This window comes from Eubalaena glacialis, chromosome 5 (assembly GCF_028564815.1).
Source record: "Eubalaena glacialis isolate mEubGla1 chromosome 5, mEubGla1.1.hap2.+ XY, whole genome shotgun sequence".
NCBI lineage: Eukaryota > Metazoa > Chordata > Mammalia > Artiodactyla > Balaenidae > Eubalaena > Eubalaena glacialis.
Window position 1 is genome coordinate 126,243,672 of NC_083720.1, and position 20,669 is coordinate 126,264,340.

At 51.6% G+C, this 20,669-nt stretch overlaps 1 protein-coding gene across 1 annotated transcript in view; it reads left to right on the top strand.

The window, feature by feature from the left end:
• The window catches only part of PPP2R2C (protein phosphatase 2 regulatory subunit Bgamma), a 137,424-nt gene that overhangs the window by 64,848 nt on the left and 51,907 nt on the right, over positions 1–20,669 (top strand). The window contains exon 2 of the mRNA XM_061191667.1: positions 18,752–18,849. Coding sequence (XP_061047650.1) covers positions 18,752–18,849 — 98 coding nt within the window. The remainder of the gene's footprint in view (positions 1–18,751; positions 18,850–20,669) is intronic.

Genomic DNA, 20,669 nt, shown 5'->3' on the forward strand with positions numbered 1-20,669 from the left:
CACACGGATACGTCTTTGGAAAAGAAGGACCCCAATAACACCCAGGGGTCCTTGGACCACAGTCTAAGAACTGCTGATTTAGGTGATTGATGAGGCTCAAGATGAAGGCGGAAGGGAAAGCATGTGATCCCCAGGTCACCTCCTGCATTGACAAGGAAACTGTATCTTAGGGCTCTGACAGCATCCAGCCTGGAGCTGGACCAAAAGAGAAATAACAGCAGTGACTGGCTTGACTTCAGGTCCCCAGCCGAGACCCTTTGGCTCAACTGTCCCCAGCAGTTTTATCCAGCTACAGATATTGTCTGCAGCTTCTATCATGCCCCTGGACTGGACATTTCTGGAAGAAGCCTGCATCTGACCCCATATCAGCTGCCCACTGGTTTTCAAGCTTCTCTGCTGTGTTGCGTGGTCACCCCGCCCCTAATGCCACATCAAAATGGTCCTGACTTTGCCTTTTCTCGCTGTTCCAAGCCTCGGCATCTGAGTGTGTCCTGGAAAGGGCTTTGTCCGTGGAGGAAAGCAACCTTGGGTTTCTCCCAGGGTCAGCTCAGGCTGCCCACACTGGCTTCTGGCTTCCGGTCGGCCACTGACGAGCTGTGCGCACTTGAAAGGCGGGGCAGTTATTAGTTCATTTAACATGCAATTAATGAGATTCTACCATGTGCCTGGCACAATCCACTTCTCATGCCCAGGCCAGGGTGGGTCAGACCTCCTGGGACAAATCTAGATGAATTAGCAGCTTGATAAATATGAATGATCTCAGTTGATGAAAAATGCACCAAATGATTGTTTCCCTTGATGTAATTACTCGGGTGGTCGCCTTGCCCATGGAGCCTTTAGGGTGTTAAGTCAGCAGTTTGCTGGAGGCTTCAGAAGAGAGTAGGTGGCCGCTGCTGCTGTTTTTTCCCCGTTACTGCAAACAAAGACTTTTAAAAAATGTTATTATGAGGCTTCCCTGGTGGCTCAGTGGTTAAGAATCTGCCTGCCAATGCAGGGGACATGGGTTCGAGCCCTGGTCCGGGAAGATCCCACGTGCCGTGGAGCAACTAAGCCCGTGCGCCACAACTACTGAGCCTGCGCACCTAGAGTCCATGCTCCACAACAGGAGAAGCCACCGCAATGAGAAACCCATGCACCACAACGAAGAGTAGCCCCCGCTCGCCGCAACTAGAGAAAGCCTGCGCGCAGCAACGAAGACCCAAGACAGCCAAATATAAAATAATTAATTAATTAATTAATTAAAAACATGTTCTTATGTGCGATAAACTGCATCTACTTAAAGTGTAGAGTCCCATAGTTTTGACAGCTGTATATGCTTGTGAGACCACCACCAGAATTAAGAATCAGAGCATTTTCCATCAGCCCCCAAAATTTCCTTGTTGCATTGTGTGGTCCATCCCTGACTACATTCTGTGTCCTGGTGACCACTGATTGGCCTTCTGACAGTATATATTAGTTTGCACTTTCTAGAATTTCATGTAGATAGAATAATACAGGGCGCACTCTGCCTGACTTCTTTTACTCCACATAATCATTTTGACGTTCATCCCATTGTTGTATGTATCAATAGTTTGTTCTTTTTTACTCCTGAGTAGTCTTTCATGGTTTGGATCTATCATAATTTGTCCATTCCCCTGTTGATGGATATTTGGATGGTTTCCAGTTTTGAGCAACTGTGGGTGAAGCTGCTGGGAACAGGTGTGTACAAGTCTTTGGGTGTTCGTGGGCTTTCGTTACTCCTAATGGGGAGAAATGGCTGGGACATATGATAGGCATATGCTTAACTCTGTAAAAAGCTGCCAAGCTGTTTCCCAAAGGGATGATATGGTTGTGCGTTCCCACCAGCAGTGAAGGAGATTTCTGGTTGTGCCACATCGTCACCAACTTGATATTATCAGTCTTTTAAATCTGAGCCATTCTGATGGGTGTATATACTGGTATCTCACTGAGATTTTAATTTGCATTTCCCTGGTGACTAATGATCTTTTGAGCATCTTTTCATGTGTTTCTTGGTCATTCATATATTTTACTTTGAGAGGTGTCTGTCCAAATCTTTTGCCTGTTTTTAATTAGGTGGTTTGTGTTCTTATTATTGAGTTGTATGAGGTCTGTGTACATTCTGGATACAAGTGATTTGTCAGATGTATGGATTGCAAATATTTTCTCTCATTCCGTGCCTTGCCTTTTTGTTTTCATAACAGTTTTTTTCAATGAGCAAAAGTTTTGAATTTTGATAAAGTCCAATTTACCCATTTTTTCTTTTGTTGTTGATGCTTTTTCTGTCTTGTCTAAGAAATCAAAGTTACAAAGATTTTCTTTGATATTTTCTTCTAGAAGTTATTTAGCTTTAGCTTTTATGCTTAGGTCTCATTTCAACAATTATATTTTGAGCCTTTTCCACATAATTTTATATATGGTGTAAGGTAAGGGCAGATGTTAATTTTCTTTCCCATTTTATCTATTTATTGAAAAGACCATCCTTTCCTCATTGCTTGGGTGCTTTTAGCAAAAACCAATTGACCATGGATTGGAGGGTCTGTTTCTGGATTCTCTGTTCAATTGATCTATGTGTCTATCCTTTTCCTATACCACACTGGCTTGATTCCTATAGCTTTATAGTAAATCTTTGAATCAGGTTAGCTAAGTCCTCCCACTTTGTTCCTTTTTTGTAAAATTGTTTTGCGAGTCTATGTCCTGTTCTAATACGAACACATATTCACTCATTTAATCCTTACAACCCTCTGAAGCAGTATTATTTAATGAGTATCGAACCCGTTTTACAGGAGAGGGAAACCGGGGTTCAGAGGGAATGAGTAGCTTTCCTAGGTAACTGAGAGGTGGAAGTGAGGTTTGAACCTGGAGTGTCTGGCTGCAGCATCCTGGTCTTAATCACTAGGCGGTCCTGCCCTCTATTTTGGGTTCTGCCCATTCCCTGTACAGACCTCCACCCCAGCACCTGGGTGGCTGGAAAGAGTTTACCAGTTTCCTTGTCCATCTCCCTGTAAGCCGCAGACTCCATGAAGACAGAGACTGTCTGGATATCCATCACTGTGACCCAGCCCTGGGGGACCTGATGCAGAGCAGACATTTGGTGAATGTTGGGTGAATGAATGGACGAGTGGGTGGACGCCAGTCAGCTCTGGCTGGAGGGCCAGGTCCCCGCCAGCCCCAAACCTCAGCTGGGAGCTACTGTCCCGATGAAGAGGTAGAGGCAGAATCCTGTGGCCTGGGCTGGCAGAGGGAGGCTGCAGCTTTCCTAGGGACACAAGGATCACCAGGTGTAGGGCTGAACCCCACCTCCAGGTCGCCCCGCATCTGCTGTTGAGACAGAGATGCTTAATATGCTTCTACGAGGGGAGAGGGGAGGGTGAAGGAGGAGGGGAGGACCTAGGGCCTGCAGGCACCGCCTCCTGGCCAGTGGCCCGTGCAGAGTAGACTGGGGTGGGCAGGGGCTCCGCGAAGCTACAGGAACAGGTTTCCCTCCAAGAGGGGCAGATTGAGGGGAGGGGCGGCTGGAATTGGATGCTGCTGTGCCCACCGTGCTCCATGCCCGCGTCCTCTGGCTCCCATATATCCTCCCCCTCCTCCTCCTCCCGCCCAAGCCAGCGAGCTCGGTGGAGGGGGAGGAGACCCATGTGGCACCCGGCTGTCACCGAGGCCCGGTTCCCTCACTCTGCGCCCACTGCCTCAGACTCGCACAGCACTGAGAACATCGCCCGGATTTTTTTTCCAGGCAGGAAACTTCTGTTTTCTGAAGCTGGGCCCCGGCATTTCCCATGGGGGTGATGGTTGTTCGCAGCTAGGGAGGAGCAGTGGGTGGCGTACAGGGGCGTCTGGTCCTGGCAACCGTGATGGCAGGCCAGGTGGGGGCTTGCAAGGGATGGGGAGAGTCCTGCTGACGGAGACATGGGGTTTCCAGGGGCACGCTGCCCTCCGGGTGCTAGCAGTGGGGCTGCAGGAAGAGTCTCGCTCAGACGCCGAAGGCTGGGACCTGGCCCTGAATCAGGGTGTTTCTGCCAGTGTGGACTTGGGGCCTCACTTCACCCAGGGTGTGTCGGGGCCATCTCAGCTCAGGAAATGTGTGAGCTGGTTGTTCAAGTTTTAGGAATTTCGTGAGCCAGTTGTTAAACTATGGGTGGCTTGAAGCCCACAGACGCAGCCACGACTCTAAGTTTTCTCCCACACCCCACCCCACAGAGCCAGTGGTCAGTGTTCACCAGCACACCGGAGCCTTAGTTTCGCCATCTGGAAGTGGGGTCACAACCTGTAACTGAGGTCCTGGGTGTGAGGTGCTTGAGATGGAGCGTGAAGCCACATAGAAGGGCGGTTGCCACGCCGGCCGACAGTAGTCATCCACTCAGCAGTTACTGAATAACATGCTGGGAGTTTGTGTCTCCAAGAAAAACCCAGGAAAGGAGCCCCAGAACCCACAGCAGACAGGGCAGAGGAGGGCTCCAGACCTGCCCGGCCCCGCAAGTCCTGCCTGCGGGTGCCTCAGTTTGCTCATCTTTATAATGGGTGCGGGCATCCCTGGGTGGGAAGGGGTGTTGGTGTGGTCGGGTGCAGGGCACCAGGCACGAGACGTGGCCTGGGAGGCCATGGCACCATCACATCCCGTGGAGGTGCACGTGGTGAAGGCACCTGGGGTGGCCTGACCCACTTCACCGTGTTAGGAGCACAGGCCCTGGGGTCCACCTGATGCAGAGAAGCCACCTGTTCCCAGCAGGAGGACAAGTTCAACCCTCAGAGCCTCGGTTTCCCCATGTGGAAATGGCAGAATGCCACAAACTCCTCGGTCTGCCGCGGGCTAATGCACACAGTGGGTGAGGGTCCTAGCTGGTGCCCAGTGAATGTGACCCCCCCAGGACCCAGCTCCCACCAGGCGGTCAATGTGTCACCAGGACGGGAACACCTCCAAAGCCACTCCTTGTCCACTGCCCAGTCATCCAAGTGGAGCGGCTGTGCTAATGGCCTCGAGGCTGGAGAAGGGAGCCGCAGGAAAGCTGGGACTCTTCCTGCCAGGGAGCTAGGCAGCGAGCCTGGTGGCCTAAGGAGCTCCCACCAGCAAACTGGGTCCCTTGGATATGACAGCACCAAAACAAGTGGGCCTGCTGTGTGCTGAGTTCCATGCTAAGCCTCCACCCACAGCATCTCATTTCAGATGCACCCTTGTGCCCATTTTACAGGTGAGGAAACCAAGCCTCCAGAGGTTGAGCTAACAATGGTCTGCAGCCAGTGCAGAGCTGGAGCGCCCCTGCCCATCTGCCTGCCAAGCCCATCCCAGGCTGTTTCAGCCCCTCTCAGGGGGGTGCCTCAGCCACACCTTAACAGGATGGACTGTCACCCTCTACCAGACTGTCACCCAGAGGCTGGGACACCGGGTCTTTCAAGAGGAAGGGGGAGGTGTGCCGCAACATGGATGGACCTAGAGATGATCATACTAAGAGAAGTAAATCAGACAGAGAAAGACAAATATCATATGCTATCACTCACATGTGGAATCTAAAACATGATACAAATGAACTTACTTACACAACAAGAAAGAGACTCACAGACATAGAAAACAAACGTATGGTTACCAAAGGGGAAGTGGAGGGGGATAAATGAGGAGTATGGGATTAACAGATACACACTACTATATATTAAATAGGTAAACAACAAGGTCCTACTGTGTAGCACAGAGAGCTATACTCAATATAAAATATATATATAATTTTTTATATATGTATAACTGAATCACTTTGTTGTACACCTGAAACTAACACAACATTGTAAATCAACTCTATTTCAATTAAAACAAAAATTTTTTTTTTAAAAAATAGGAAGGGGGAGGAAGAGCAGGCTGGTTCTCTCCGCCAGGACACGGGACAGACTGGTGGGTGTGGGAGGGGCTGCGAGGTGCCCATTAGGCCACCTCTCAGTTCCCGCCGCCTAGCATTAGGGCTCAGTAAATAGTTCTCGAATAAATAAATGGCCCCGCTGGGGTGCCTAAAGGGTGAGGGTCGTGTTGGGAGTGGAGAGACAGAGGGCTGGCGAGGCCCACGGGGAGCCACATAGGGCTCTAGGGAGGGTTTGGGTACGATGAGTTTTCAGTTTCAGCAATGTCCCTCTGGTCACCGGGTGGCCTAGGCCAGGATGAAGGCAGGAAACCCAAAGGGGAGGTGGCCGCAGTTGTCCAGGAGAGAAGTGACGATGGCCCAGGCCAGGGCAGAGGCAGGAGAGGCAGACAGAGGACCCAGCCGGCTCTGCCAAGCATGACCTCAGCACCCAGCTCAGCGCCTGAGCCCTGTTCGCCTACCTGGCGCAGACACGGGCCTGGCCAGGGGACAGATGGACACACTGATGTGATGGAGCCTGAAGGGTGTTCTTGTCACAGTGGCATTTGGCCCCTCTTGCCCGCCTGCCGGCTGGGGCCTAAGGAACTGATACAGAAAGGACGGGGCCCTCGGGAGCCAGGCACTGGGAAGACAGGAGCCAGGCACTGCGAGGGCAGAAGCCAGCCCCGGCCAGCTGGCCCGGCCCAGACTCAAGCAATCAGTCTAAATCAGCATCAGGCCTCCATCCTCCTCCTCACGTCGGTTTCCCCGCCCTGGCACGGGACAGCATATTACAGTTTGCAGAGCCCTCCAGCACAGGCGGCTCTTACCATCACCACTGCACAAACTGGAAAACTGAAGGATGAAATGACAGCCAGAACTGGGTGGGATTCAGAGCCAGGTTCCCCCCAACAGCAAATTCTCCATATCTTAAACCTCTCTCTTTCTCTCTCTCATTTATTAATTCTTCCCCACCCCACTTTCTTTTAAAATCCAGACAGTTCTCTGATTTGGTTTGCATGTGTAATAATAATATACTACTAATTGCAGCTAGTGATTTTTGAGCAGCTTCTTGTTGCCTCATTAAATCCTCCCAATCAACCCTGAGATGATAGTATTATACCCATTTTAGAGATCAGAAAACTGAGGCTCAGAGAATGTCTGTAACTCACTGAGAATCAGGCAGCCCCACTAAAGTGAGTGCTCTCACTCCCAAACCTCTTAGCACTTTACCAGTGGCTCTCAAACCTCAGTGCATCACTGAAGAATCCATCAAAATGCAGATTCCAGGTGCCAGCAATTCTGATCTGTGGGTCTGAGCAGGGCCCTGGGAATCTTCATCTTTAGGAGAGAAGCCCAGGCAATTGTGCTGTGGGGCTTTCAGGAGCTTGTGCTGCAAGCAAGCAGGCTAGGAGCAGGTGGTCTTCTCTCTGCCCCTTTCACCTTGACCCTGTCCCGAGGCCAGCTGCTGGCCTCAGGCCACCTGGCTGCTTTGAGGGGCCTGGAGGGCCATGCTGCAGTCTGATTTGGGGAGTCATCCCTGCTGTGAGCACAATCCAACCTGGCCTAGCGTCAAACCCAGCAGGCTGACCGGGTCTTGCTGACCACAGGCCAATCCACAGCTGCCCTGCACCCCTGCCAAGCCCATCTGCCTCTGCGCCAGTCAGGCCAACAGCTACTTAGCAGGGGCCCGTCTGGGCTGGCGGGGAGGAGCTGGCAGCCACAGTCCGTGGCCTCCCTCGCACCCTGACCCTCCTGGAGCACCCACTGTAGGGGCAGTGCTGTCCCACGCTTACTCTGGCTCCTGCAGCAGCCCCTCAGCCTGCAGAGCTGGGAGCAACCATGGGTCAGGGTTCTGGGGACACAGGGCCATTCATAGGCGCCCAACCCCCTTCAAGCCCTCTTCTGGGGCCTGCCTTCAAAACCATCATGATCACAATGGAATATTATTCAGCCATGAAAAGGACTGAAGTCCTGGTTCATGCTGCAACACGGGTAGACCTTGGAAACGTGATGCTGAGTGAAAGAAACCAGACACAAAAGGCCACACACTGTATGGTTCCATTTATGTGAAATGTCCTTAAAGATAGAAAGCAGATGAGTGTTTGCCAGAGGCTGGGGGGAGGAGGGGATGGGGAATGACGGCTGCTAAAAGGTATGGGGTTCCTGTTTGGGGTGCTGGGAATGTTCTGGAATAGATAGTGATGATGGGTGCATAACACAGTGAATATACTAAAAACCCCTTAAGTATACATTTTGAAATGGTGAATTTTATGTTACCTGAATTGCATCTCAATTTTTTAAATGGTAAAATAAGAGCAGCGACAATAAAACCATCATGTTGCCAACGTCTTTCTTAATAGACGAGGAACCAGAGTGAGGCCCACAGAGAGGAACTGCGTTAGGCAAGTGAGTGGTAGGGATGACACAGAGGCCCCTGCCATCCCCCACCTGCCTGGTGAGCATCTGCTTCTCTGGTATTTACTTAACAAACCCTTTCCAACAGCCGCCCATGTGCCAGGCCTTGGACAGGGCACAGAAGGGAAGAGCCCATCTATGTTAGCAAGGGATACACATGAGGATAGGAGTGTCGTTAAACCCAAGTTGGATCACGACTTCCCAGCTCAAAATGCTCTGTGGTTCCTCTTTCACTTAAATAAAATCCTAAGTCCTTCTTTGCAAGGTCCAGGGACCTGGCCCAGCCCACCTCTCTGAGCTCATGTCCTGCCCCTGTCACCATCACACGCTGCCCTCCTTACTGAACTGCAACAGACCTCTCTCTCTCCTACCTCAGGGCCTTTGCATGTGCTGTCCCCCCAGATATCTGTGTGGCTTCCTCTCTTGCTTTCTTCAGGTCTCTGCTCAAATGCCCCTCCTCCAGGAAGTCTCCCCTGACCTCCCTAGCTAAAACAGCACCTCCAACCCTCCCATCCCTTATCATACTTTAGCTTTTATCTTAGCTCTTATCTCCTTCCCAGAAAAGTCATATATATAGGAAAATTTGCTTATTGTCTGTTTTCTCCACTAGAGAGTGAGCTTCTTGTGGGGTGTGTACACTGCTGAGTTCCCAGCATTTGCAACAGTGCTTGGGATACAGTAGGTCCTCAATTCATTTTTTAAATTAAACTTCTTATTGTGATAAAATATACAGAAGATAAAATTTACCACTTTATTTTTAGATGTACAATTCAGTGGCATTAATTATAGTCACAATGCTGTGCAGCCGTCACCACTATCCATTTCCAAAACTTTTTCATCATCTCACACAGAAACTCTGTACTTTTCTTTTTTTTGAGTCTTTTATCCAAAGTCCACATTAAAAACATCACACTCTAGCCAACATTTTCCCTTTAAACTATAACTTAAAGCACAACTCCCCATTAATATTCTTTTGAATAATAAATCGACAGTGAGCAGATTTACTGAGTGCCTGCTACATGCTAGGTGATATGTGGGTAAACCTTCCAGCAGCCTTGGAAGGTGTGTATGACCATCTCTGTTTCACAGACGATCAAATCGATTCAGAGAGGTGAAGTGCCTTGTCCAAGGTCATGCAGCTAGTAAGAGTGAGATTTGAACACAGATCTTCCCCCTTACCAGGCAGTGCCAGAACCATGGAATAACTACACTTTAAGGACTTAACTTCTACCAGCCACAGACCCTCTGGCTGTTCCGTACCCAGGCTTCCCTCTGCTACCCCTCTCCCCAAAGGTCATTATTTGAGCCAAATATTCCCAAGCATCCTCAGCTCTGGCTGACTGACTATATTTTATATATATATACATACACACATACATATATTATGGGAACCATAATTCAAGGTTCCAACATTCCATTTCACCTGGAGCTCTTGGAGCAGGTGCCGGGATAACTGAGTTGTTTTTTTCAGCCTTTAAGATTAATCAGTACTAGGTCCAGTTTAAGTGTTTACATAACTTGTTATCCACTGGGTCTCCTGTTTGGGTGCACTTTCCTTTTAAAAAGCTAGCTTGATGGGGCGCTGTTGGATCCAGGACTCACCCGGACGGCCCTGTGGGACATGGAGAGGATGAGATGAGGCACCGTGGGCAAGTCCCCAGCACACTGCTTGGCCCTCAGGTTCTTGGTCTGTGTTCCCATTGCCTCTCGTCCTCAGAAAAAGAGGAGGTGACCTGCCCCGAGTCACCAGTCAGAAAGAGGTGGAACAGGGACTAGATCTCGGGTGCAGGGTGGATGTCCCATCCGTGAGCTGGGACCATGGCTCCTGTGTGATTCCGGGGGGCAGCGTGGCCCCCTCCGGCCCCTCACAGGCAGAGCCGGGGTCTTGGGCCTCCGGGGTGCATGGGTGGGAGGTGGACGGTGCTACGTGCCCCACACAAACCCTCCCAAACCTCCCACCAGCCCCTTCACATCTCCCTCCATCCAGGTGACCCAGGCACTGTCCAGGGAGACTTGCTTTGGCCCGGCCACAGCATCCCAGCTGTCCCCACCCCGCCTCTGACCCCAGCCCGGGAGCTGCCCTCACCCTCCACCGAGTTCAGGCTGCAGGAGGGAACTTCTCACCAGACCTGCTCGGGGATCGGGGACTCAGGCAGGTCCACGCCTTTCCCATCACCCTCGGAGAGCTAAGTGGCCCCCATCCGGCGCTGAATGTCTGGTCCCAGCTAACGGTCCAGACTCCGAACCAGACGTGGCCTTTCTCCTTCTGCACCTCCACAACAGGGCTTGTTTGTGCTGGAGGCCGACAGTGGGGAAGGGGACGGGGTCCTGCAGCTTCTCACTCACCACTGGCCGCAAGCCTGCTGGTGGCTCTGCCTGCTCTGGGTGGGCCTGGCCGGTGGATATAGCTGCCCGTTTCTCTCACGGGTCCTGCATTGGGTGGTCTGGAAATTTCCTGCCAAGCTACCTCTTGCAGAGCCCTTGACCTGGGCAGTCAGAGCTGTATGTCCAGTGGTTTTCCTCAGCCCCTGGGCACAGTGGCCTCCCTCTGCCGCTTTCTCTTTGCCCACTGGGGAGCCAGCAGGCAGGACTAAGCTGACATAAGCCAGCCTGCTCTCTCCTGCCCCCGGGAAGCACGTGGATAAAAGCCATTGGTCTCTCCACGTCCCCGGCAGGGTCAGAGTCCAGACCCTAGACCTCTTTTGCTCTCTGAGTCTCAGGCTGGGGTCTCCTACCTTCAGGAAACATACTTTGGAGCTCTGTGAGCATCTCAGTAGGCTTGGGGAGGGAAGGTGGCACCCTCCCCCATTCCCCCCAAAAGGTGTAAGTGGAAACTCTCCCTCAGCATCTGCCTTCTCCCAGGAAATGTCTTCACCAATCTCCAGCCATCTCTCTCTTTTTTTTTTTTAATTTATTTATCTTATTTATATTTATTTTTGGCTGCATTGAGTCTTCGTTGCTGCGCGCATGCTTTCTCTAGTTGCGGCGAGCGGGGGCTACTCTTCGTTGCGGTGCGCAGGCTTCTCATTGCGGTGGCTTCTCTTGTTGCGGAGCACGGGCTCTAGGCGTATGGGCTTCAGGAGTTGTGGCTCGCGGGCTCTGGAGCGCAGGCTCAGTAGTTGTGGCACACGGGCTTAGGTGCTCCGTGGCATGTGGGATCTTCCCGGGCCAGGGCTTGAACCCGTGTCCCCTCGTTGGCAGGCGGATTCTTAACCACTGCGCCACCAGGGAAGCCCCCCAGCCATCTCTGATTCCTTTAAATGTCTTGAGAAGCACCAGCCTGGGGGTCAAGTTCAAGGAGTAAATCCCAGCCCTGCACACACCAGCTGGGCAGCTTTTGGCAACTTATTAATCCTCTCTGTGCCTCAGTTTCTTCACCTGTACAATGGAAAGAGCACTCGGGTGGCTTCAGCAACACAAGCTGAGACCAGAAGAGTGATTAGGGTTGCCGGGGTGAGCCGTGAAGGGGCAGTGCTGCCGTCAGAGCACAGCGTATACAAGGCACCTTGGTTGTGTGGGGATGGGGTGGGGTGTGGGTGTGAGTCCTACTGAAAAACTAGGCTACAGTTAAGAGCTTTTTCTGATCAGGAAAGTCTTTCCTTTGAAATGACTTCCCCGCCTCCAAAAAAGGGTGATCTACAAAGCAGAGCTGGGTGGGATGGCCACGCTCTACCCAGCAGCCCTTCTGTCCCAGTCAGCCACTGCTGTGTAACAGACCCCAGGGCTCAGTGGCTTCAAACAACAAGCATGCGCTTCTGCCCCTTAGTCTTTAAGTCGACTGGGCGTCTCCTCGTGTATTGGCAGTGCTCGTTCTCATGTGTACGGTAGTTACGGGTCAGGAGGTGTCTCTGCTGGGCTCGCTGCCATGTTCGGGGGTGCACTGGCTGTGGGCTGGCCTCGCATGGCCTCAACTGCACTGGCTCGCCCACATGGCCTCTCGTCGGCCTCCGGCAGGCTGGCTTGGGGTTGTTTCCTTGGCAGAGCAAGGGTCCCAGAGAGAGCGGAAACTGAAGGCCCCTTGAGGCCCAGGCTTGGACCGGCACCCCCTAACTTCCTCTGCATTCTGTTGGCCAAAGCAAGTCACAGGCCAGTGCAGAGTCGAGGATGGGCAAACAGTCTCTGTCTCTGGATGGGAAGAGCCCCGGAATCACATTGTATAAGATGTGGATACAGGAAGCCACTGATGGGGTATCAACGTAAGTCTGCCACCTTTCCTTGTTCTGCAAGACCCCACTCCTGTTTTACTGTTTCCAGGAGGCCCTCTTGGATCTCACCTCTCCCCATCCTGAAGTGGTCACTTCCCCTGGCCACCTCTTCACCTCCCGTGCATCTCCCTGGACCCAGAGCAGCCCTTGAGAGCAGGCTCCTTATCCCCAGGGTCCAGCCTGGCCCCTCCTCGCATGCAAACCCAGAGAAGATGCTGGGTAAGCTTGCTCACAGAGTCCCGTCCCAGGCTGACGCTGGGCATACGGAGCCTCCTTCCTCTCTCCGAGCTCTTGCATTCAGCAGCAGACAGAATCTGTTTCCTCTCCCACCTCCCTCCTCATCAGCCCTGATGCCTCTGACAATACTAATTAAATGCAGCAATCCCATCAGAAAGGTCAAGCTGGGCTTTCTGAGGGCCCTCACTCTGCCGTGAGCTGTGATGCTGATGGATCATTAATGGTGGCGACAGCACTTACAGTGATGAATGGTGAGATGAGCGTCTCTCCCTGATGAGAGCAGCTTAATCTCCTCCTCGAATTTGCAGGCCCCTGCCACAATTTCCAGCCCACGGAATCATCTGAATTTCACATAAACCCTAGGAGAACTGTGACCAGGCGGGGATGACAGTTCCTATTTTATGGGTGAGACAGTCAGGGCTCAGAGAGAGTGTGATTTGGATGAGGTCACACAGCTAATATGTACCGAGGCTGGGACTGGAATACCTTCCTCTTGATGAAAGAGACACAAGGGGCATCTGTGAGATCCAAGGGCTGATCGTCCCCACATGACACCAGGATGAGCCGCAGCCCAGGGTGCAGCCTGGGTCTCCAGGGCGTCGCCCGCACAGCCTCTCGTTTCTGCTCTGTTCTCTCTGTATGTTGGCTGGGGAAGCTGTGACAAACTACTCAGTGGCTTAAGACAACAGAGGTTTCTTCCCTCGAAGTTCTGGAGGCTGCAAGTCTGAAGTCAAGGTACCCAGCAGGGTCGTGCTTGCTCTGAAGGCTCCAGGGAAGGATCTGTCACAGGCCTCTTCCAGCTTCTGGTGGTGGTCAGCAATCCTTGATATTCCTCGGCTTGTAGATGCATCACAGCAATCTCTGCCTGCATCGTCACATGGCCTTCCCCCCATGTGTCCGTGTGCCCCTGTGTCTTTACGTGGCCTTCTTCTCAGGACACCAGTCGTTGATTTAGGGCCCACATAATCCAGTATGACCACATCTTAACTTGATCATCTGCAAAGACCCTATTTCCAAATAAGGTCACAGTGACAGGTACCAGGGGTTAGGAAATCCACATATGTTTGGGGGACCCAATTCAACCCACAGCATAGTCTTTGCCCATCTCTGGCTCTGGCTCTCACTGTGCACCTGTCACTGGGCTGGTCACTTGGGACACCACCCCTGACTTCTTCCTGAGCCCATGCTGGACCACAGTGTGGCTTTCTGGCTCCCAAACCAGTTGGCTCTGGGTTTGCACTGATAGGGCTGCGCCATACCCAGTCCCAGGGGGTTGACTGCTGCCTCTTTGTCCAGTGGTCCAAGCTGCCCCTTCCAACTCTGCCTTGCCATTTGGGGGACTCCCAGAGCTGCAGCAGAAAGAAAAGGGGACCTCACAAGTAGAAGGGCACCTTGGGTTTTCACGGGGTTGTCGTCACCCACAACAGGGGGACTTGGAGCACCCTCCAGTCATACATGGGCTTGGCGGACCTCTCCCAGTGCCTGAGTTGTGACCCTGAGCCTGAGGCATCAGCTGTTTGGCAACTCGGCCCTGTGGTGCAGGGACCGGGACCTGCCAGGGGAATACACTGCAAAAGCCCTGCCCTGAATGGGACTTCGGACCAGTGCCTCACCTCTCGACCAAGTTCCTTATCTGTAAAGAGAGAGTGATGATAGGGCAGTGGGTTTGTCCTGAGATTCAATCACTGGTCTGTGGAGAGCTTTCACCAAAATGTCTTTATTTGCCCTTTATCCTTGAAGTATAATTCCACTGGATACAGAAGTCTGGGTTTACAGGTTTTTAAATTTTCCTTCATCACTTTAAAAGCCTTCGGGACTCTGTTATTTCTGATGAGAAATCAGCAGTTATCTGAGTCTTGGTGCCTCTGAAGATAATATGTGGTTTTTGTTCTACCTGCTTACAAAATTTCATTTTTGTTTTGGTTTTCAGCAGTTTGACGGTTAGGTGTGATTTCTTGGTATTTTTCCTACTTGGAGTTAGCTGAGCTTCCTAAATTTGTAAATTAAAGTCTTTTACCGTATTGGGGCATTTTTCAGTCATTATTTCAAGTCTTTCTTCTACTCTATTCTCTCCTCTCCTTCTGGAACTCCAAGTACACATAGACATTTGATGTTTTCCGGCAGATCCCCGAGGATCTGCGCTTTATCTTTTTAAATTTATTTTCTCTCTGTTCTTCAGGTTGCATAATTTCTATCGATATATCTTCACGTTTACTAACTCTTTCTTCTGTCATCTCAAATTTCCTGTTAAGCAATTCAGTGATTTTCATATGTGGTATTTTTCAGTTATAGATTGTCCATTTAGCTATTTTTAAAATAGTTTCTATTTCTCTGTTGAAATTTCCTTTCTTTTCATGCAGTGAGAGCAAATTTTCCTTTATATCCTTGGACATAGTTATAATAGCTACTTTAAAAATCTTCATTTGCTAATCCCAGTATCCAGGGAACTTCAGGGTCTCTTTCCTTGATTGTCTTTTTATTCAGTATGAGTGATATTTTCCTATTTCTTTGCATATCTTCGTATAATTTTGGAGAATATCCTGGGTGTTGAGAATGACAATACCGTAGACACTCTAGATGTTTAGTATGCCCCTCCAAAGAGTGTTTTTGTTTTGTTTTGCATTTGTAAGCAGTTAACTTGGTTGAACTCAACTTCGAACTCTGTCCCAGCGCAAATCCTGGTTCATGTCTTTTAGCCTTAGCAACTCTGCCTGGAGTCTGTCATGTGTACGTGTGCAGTTTGCAGCCAGCTAAAGGTTGGGGCAGAGTTTATGTGTTGCATTTGGGGACTGCTCTTTAGACCCCATTTCCAGAATTAAATACCTCATCTTCCAGCTACTAGGATTTCCCCAGATTCGGTCTTCTGGTTTATAGAGCCTAAAAGTATGACTTTCTATCTGAATTTCAGTAGCCACGTGGCACAGACTGGGACCTGTCCTCAGGCTAAATAAAAGCCATGAAAATAAGAAGCTCACCCAGTGCTGCCTCTTCTTCCAATTGCTGTCTCCCCTGCAGGGCCTGACATCTAATGAGGGGCACATAGTGGGCATGAGACCACAGTTGTAGGAGAGACTACTGTACTGGGGGGCAGGAGGGCTCTCCAGGAGGGCTTCCTGGGGGAGGTGGTATTGAGGCTGGGGATGTGTCAAACATTCCAGAATGAGAGCATGGACTTTCCAATTGCATGATTTTACTGATGACAACTTCCAGCTCTCAGGGGAGGTAACTTTTCCTAAGGCAAGCTGTAGAAGACACTTACGGTAACAATGAATGGATGTTAAATATCCACCAGCCCCTTCCTGGGACGGAGGAAGCAGTGCCCTGGCCTGAGGTCTGTAGTTGCTCTGTAAATGTTTGCAGAAGGGGACTGGAGGGGCTGATGGTCAGGACTCCCAAACCTGTACAGTGAGGTTGAATCTCAGATTTATCTGGCACATTTCTGAGCTGGCAGCTGCCACTTCTGTGGAGGCCAGAAGCAAAGGTGAGAAAAACCTTTGACTTTCTGTCTGGTAAATTTTGGTCATTCATCATTCCTTGGTGTTACAGTCCTTCAACCCTCCCAAACCCTCTCACCTCCAACATCTCTGTTGAGTTTCTAATCACAGGAAGACTCTACTATAGCCATGCTACAGATGACAACACTGAGTCTCAGGGCAGTGAGGCAGCCCACCCAAGGTCACATAGCCCAGGCATTGAAGCCAGGACTCCAACCCAGGACTTCAGATTGGTCCATGAACAGCTCAGGGGGTTGTCACTGTGCATGGGCCTCCATCCATCTCCTCAGTTGCCAATAGGAATGATAAGTCACGTCTCCCTCAGGGGCTGGCATGAGGTTCAAAGGAGGCAGCGGATATAAAACTGACATATAAATTGTAAATTGCCTGCAGATGTTATTGTCTGTTACTGTGGTAGCTGCCCAGCATTTATGGACCACATTTGCTCTGGATACCAGTGGTTACATTGGCGTTTTAATTTAATAGCATTGTTATTTTTCCATCATAAAAATAATATATACTATGCATATGTCCAAACTCATTAAATTGCATACATTAAAAATGTGCATTTTTGTGTATATCAATTACACCTCAATAAAGCTATTAAGAAATATGCATTCATTACAGAAGATCTAGAAAACATGGAAACATAGAAAGAGAAGGAAAAAAATATTTTCTTTCAACCGCCCTAAAGCAATCTCTGTTTAACGTGGTAGAAAAGTCTCTTCCAGCTTGTTTTCCCTCTGCCCAGTTTGTTTGCTGTTTAACATGGCTGTGATCACTGGTCTATATAATTAAAAACATTTTACATACAGTTTTATATCCTGCTCTTCCCCCCTAAGGGCCTGCTGACATGAAACAGCAAGAACCAGAGCCACGTGCAGGAACCCGGCCCTGCCGGGCTGTGGCTCCGGCTGTGGCCCTCCTGTGTCCCTGGGTCAGGCAGGCTGCCCACACAGGGACAAGTGTTAGGCAGCCGGGCCAATTCCACACTCAGCGAGCATCTCCGTGATCCCAAAGAGCGGCTCTCCTTGTTTTTTATTCCCTTTATTTTTGAGTTTAATGAAACGTGCTGTTGTCCTGATCAGTGAGTACGTCCAGCCCATTATCCTGCCTCTGAAGCACCTTCCCTCTGTCCTCTTTCCTTTCGCCGTCAGAGCTGGCATTTACCTGTGGCTCAGAGGCCAGTGCGGGTCAGGAGCTGCCTCTGAAGGCACATGATTGGAAAAGGAAAAGGCATGTATGGAATAGGAAATAGGACTGGGAAAACCACTCGAGGCTGAGAGAGCAGTTCTTGAGACAAAAGGTAGCTGGTATTTTGAGAATCAGCAAGGAGCCTGAGTCGGAGTGGGAGAGCAAGGCAGTAGGAATTGGGGTAGGGGTGCGTTACCTTTCATTGAGTGAAAACACGGGGCATTCAACACTAACATTTTTTGTCATGCATCTGCCAGCCCCGCTGATCTAGGCTTGGTTGGGCTGGGTGAGCAGGCAACTCAGCTGGGCGGCTTTGCTGCGGGCCTGGGCAGGTCCTCCTCCGGGGCAGCTGCAGAGGCGCAGGACGGCGGCTTGTCTGCCGCCGTCCCGCAGGCCACAGCCAATCACAGGGCACGGTACCCGGCCCAGGGTGGGAGGTAATGCCAAGTGCCAGGGGCAAGTGCGGGACAGGGTGAAGATTTGGGCTCCTGATGTGGCCTGCCTCGGGGGGCCGCAGGTCACTCAAGGCTTTAGATACTCTGAAGACCTTCGCTTTTTCTCTATCGGTGGGGAGCCTCTAGAGGGGTCCGAGAAAGCTCCCTCTGGCTGCTCTGTGGAGGCCAGCTTGTGTCTGGGCCAGGAGAAATGGAGGGGATCGGATGGGAGACCGTTGCAGTCATCCAGGCGAGAGGCGGGAGAAGTGATGGAATCTGGATGTATCTTGAAGGCTGAGACAATAGGACTGGATGTGGAGGGTGAGAGAGAGGGGGGAGAGTCAGGGTGACCCAAAGGCTCGGGCCCGAGCCAGCGGGAGGATGGAACTGCCTTCATTTGAGGCAGAGAAGGATGCAGAGGAGGGGGTTTGAGCAGAAATACCCCATGAGTCGGGGTGGGGGAGGCGTGAACCATCATCCTGGCGGCTGGAAGGAGAACACAGTATGGGGGTGCCAGCCAAGGGGCCAGCTGAGAACCTGCCTGCGGCTGCCGGGAGGAGTAGTCAGATCTGTGGTTTGTTTGAAAGTAGATCCATTGTGCTGAAGCCTGACCGGAGCTTTTGGTGCCTACAGGGCCCAGGCCAGGAATGTGAAGGTTACGGGGGAGCTCAGTGGAGGCAGGGAGGGGTACAGTTGGTCTCTGTGGCCCCCAGAGTTGGGCTAGTGAGTGGAAACCCCCAGACTGCTTCAGGAGGAAGGGGAGCAGGAAGGAAGGAAAGACACCCGTGAACGGGTCTCTGTCCCACGGGCAGCGGGGAGGGGCGGGGGCGGGGCCCCTGGTCAGCGCTCCTGCTGTCCGATGGGCGCCCCGGGGCTGGGCGGGAGCAGCTCTGCCCACCTGCACAGCGCTGGGTCCTAATGAGCCACATCCTCCTGTCTCTGTTCCACCACAGCCGATATCATCTCTACTGTCGAGTTCAACCACACCGGGGAGCTGCTGGCCACCGGCGACAAGGGTGGCCGGGTCGTCATCTTCCAGCGGGAACCGGAGGTGCGGCGGGGCCTGGCGGGAGGGGGCCTACGCTCAGCCCGGGCTCTAGCCTGCAGGGGGCCTCTCGGCATCCCGCCGGGACGCCTGGGCTGGATGAAAGGGCGCCGCGGCACGCAGGGATGGGACCGCGCAGGCCCAGGGAAGGGGGTCCACCGGGTCGACTCACAGCACCATATTCTGAGCCCCCGCTGCTGAGTGGAAGTTTGCTGACTGGTCACGGTGTCCTAGACCCTGGAGAAACAGACTGCTGCTTAAGCTGCCCTCGGCCTGGGTGAGCTGGTGCTGTCCGGCCAGAGCGGGTGGAGGGGAGGATGGACCCTTCCGCAGCTGTGGGGTGGCCCTCTGTCTGGGGCTGGCGCTTTTGCTCAGCCCCGGGCCTTGCCCCAGTGAGGTCTGTTGTCCGGAACAGCCTACCCGAGGCAATGTTTCTGAACCACTGGAAGAACCTGGTGGTTAAAAGGCCCCATTTGTTGAGCACCTACTACATGCAGACTCCTCACTTCGTTCTCCACGTGCTTTTCCCATTTACTCTTCACTGCCCACCTCTGAGGGTGGGGACTGACACCCCGTTTCATAGATGAGGACGCCTGCAGGGTCACCCAGCTAGTGAGCAAAGACCAGGGATGGAAACCAAGACTGGGTGTGGTCTGTCACTCACACACCACCCTGCCTTTCAGGGCTGGGATTAGGTGCCGAAGACAGGATCTAATGTGACACCAAGGTGGGGGGAGGAGAGGAAGGGGGGAGGGAAGGGGGAGGGAGGATGGGGGAAGCAGGACGAGGAAGAGAAGGAGAAGAGGGGGCAGGAGGGAAGGATGCAGGGGGGAGAGGAGCTGCAGTGCCATCCTCCCCCCTCCAATTCCTCAGCATCCTCCCCACAGGTGATGTTCCCTGCGGTCTGACTTCACCTGTGTTCACTCCCATAACCCTCCCTCGTGACAGCCCTCGTGGTGCCATTAGGTGCTATTATCATCCTCATTTTACAGATGAGGAGATCAGAGCTCAGAGGGTTGCAATAACTTACCAAGAACACATAGCCAGAAAGCAGATAGCTGAGAAATTGGTTATCTAATAAGCCCAGTACTGTGGCTGGAGCACTTTGATTCATGAGAAGGACCAGAGGATCCCACTGGGGACTGCAAAGCCAAGTCTCCTTTTTGCCAAATTGCAGAAAGAAATTAAATTGGAAGATGCGCAAGTTTCTCAGTTTTGAATATTTCTCCTTTAATTTTTTTCTTAATTCTGGTCCCACTGACCTTCTCCATAGCCAGTGCTTACAGGAGATGAAGTGAATTAGAGGCAAAAATATTGAAGAACTTTCAAGTTTTCCAAAAGCACAACAGGAAAAGAAATATAGAAATAGATACTTTTGAAAAACCAACAGAAAACTTGAAATTGTGCTTGGTTGACTATCTTTGTTTTGCTCCCAGGCAGTTTTAGTTGTAGTTTCATGTTGTCATATAAACTTGAATTGTCTACCAGGAAGTGGTCCCTGGTACCTGCGATGGACTCACCACTTCACTATTTTGGGGGCTCCACCAGGAGGTCCTGACTCTAATGAGCTTGGCTGCCTAAACCAGAAGGGGACCCGATCAGGAAAGTTGGGGGGAGGATACCCTATCCCAGTCTATCCCGATGTCTGACCTTGCAGGGTGTCTGGCCCCAATGTTAAATCTGCTCCAAAATGCGTTCATTGCTCGAGTCAGACCCAAGTTGGACACAAGGATGTGATGAGCAGATCAGAGCCTTGGCCTTGGTGCCAGCCAGACCTCAGTGGAGTGAGTGACAGCACTTTGTGGACATGTGGCTTTAGGGGGGGC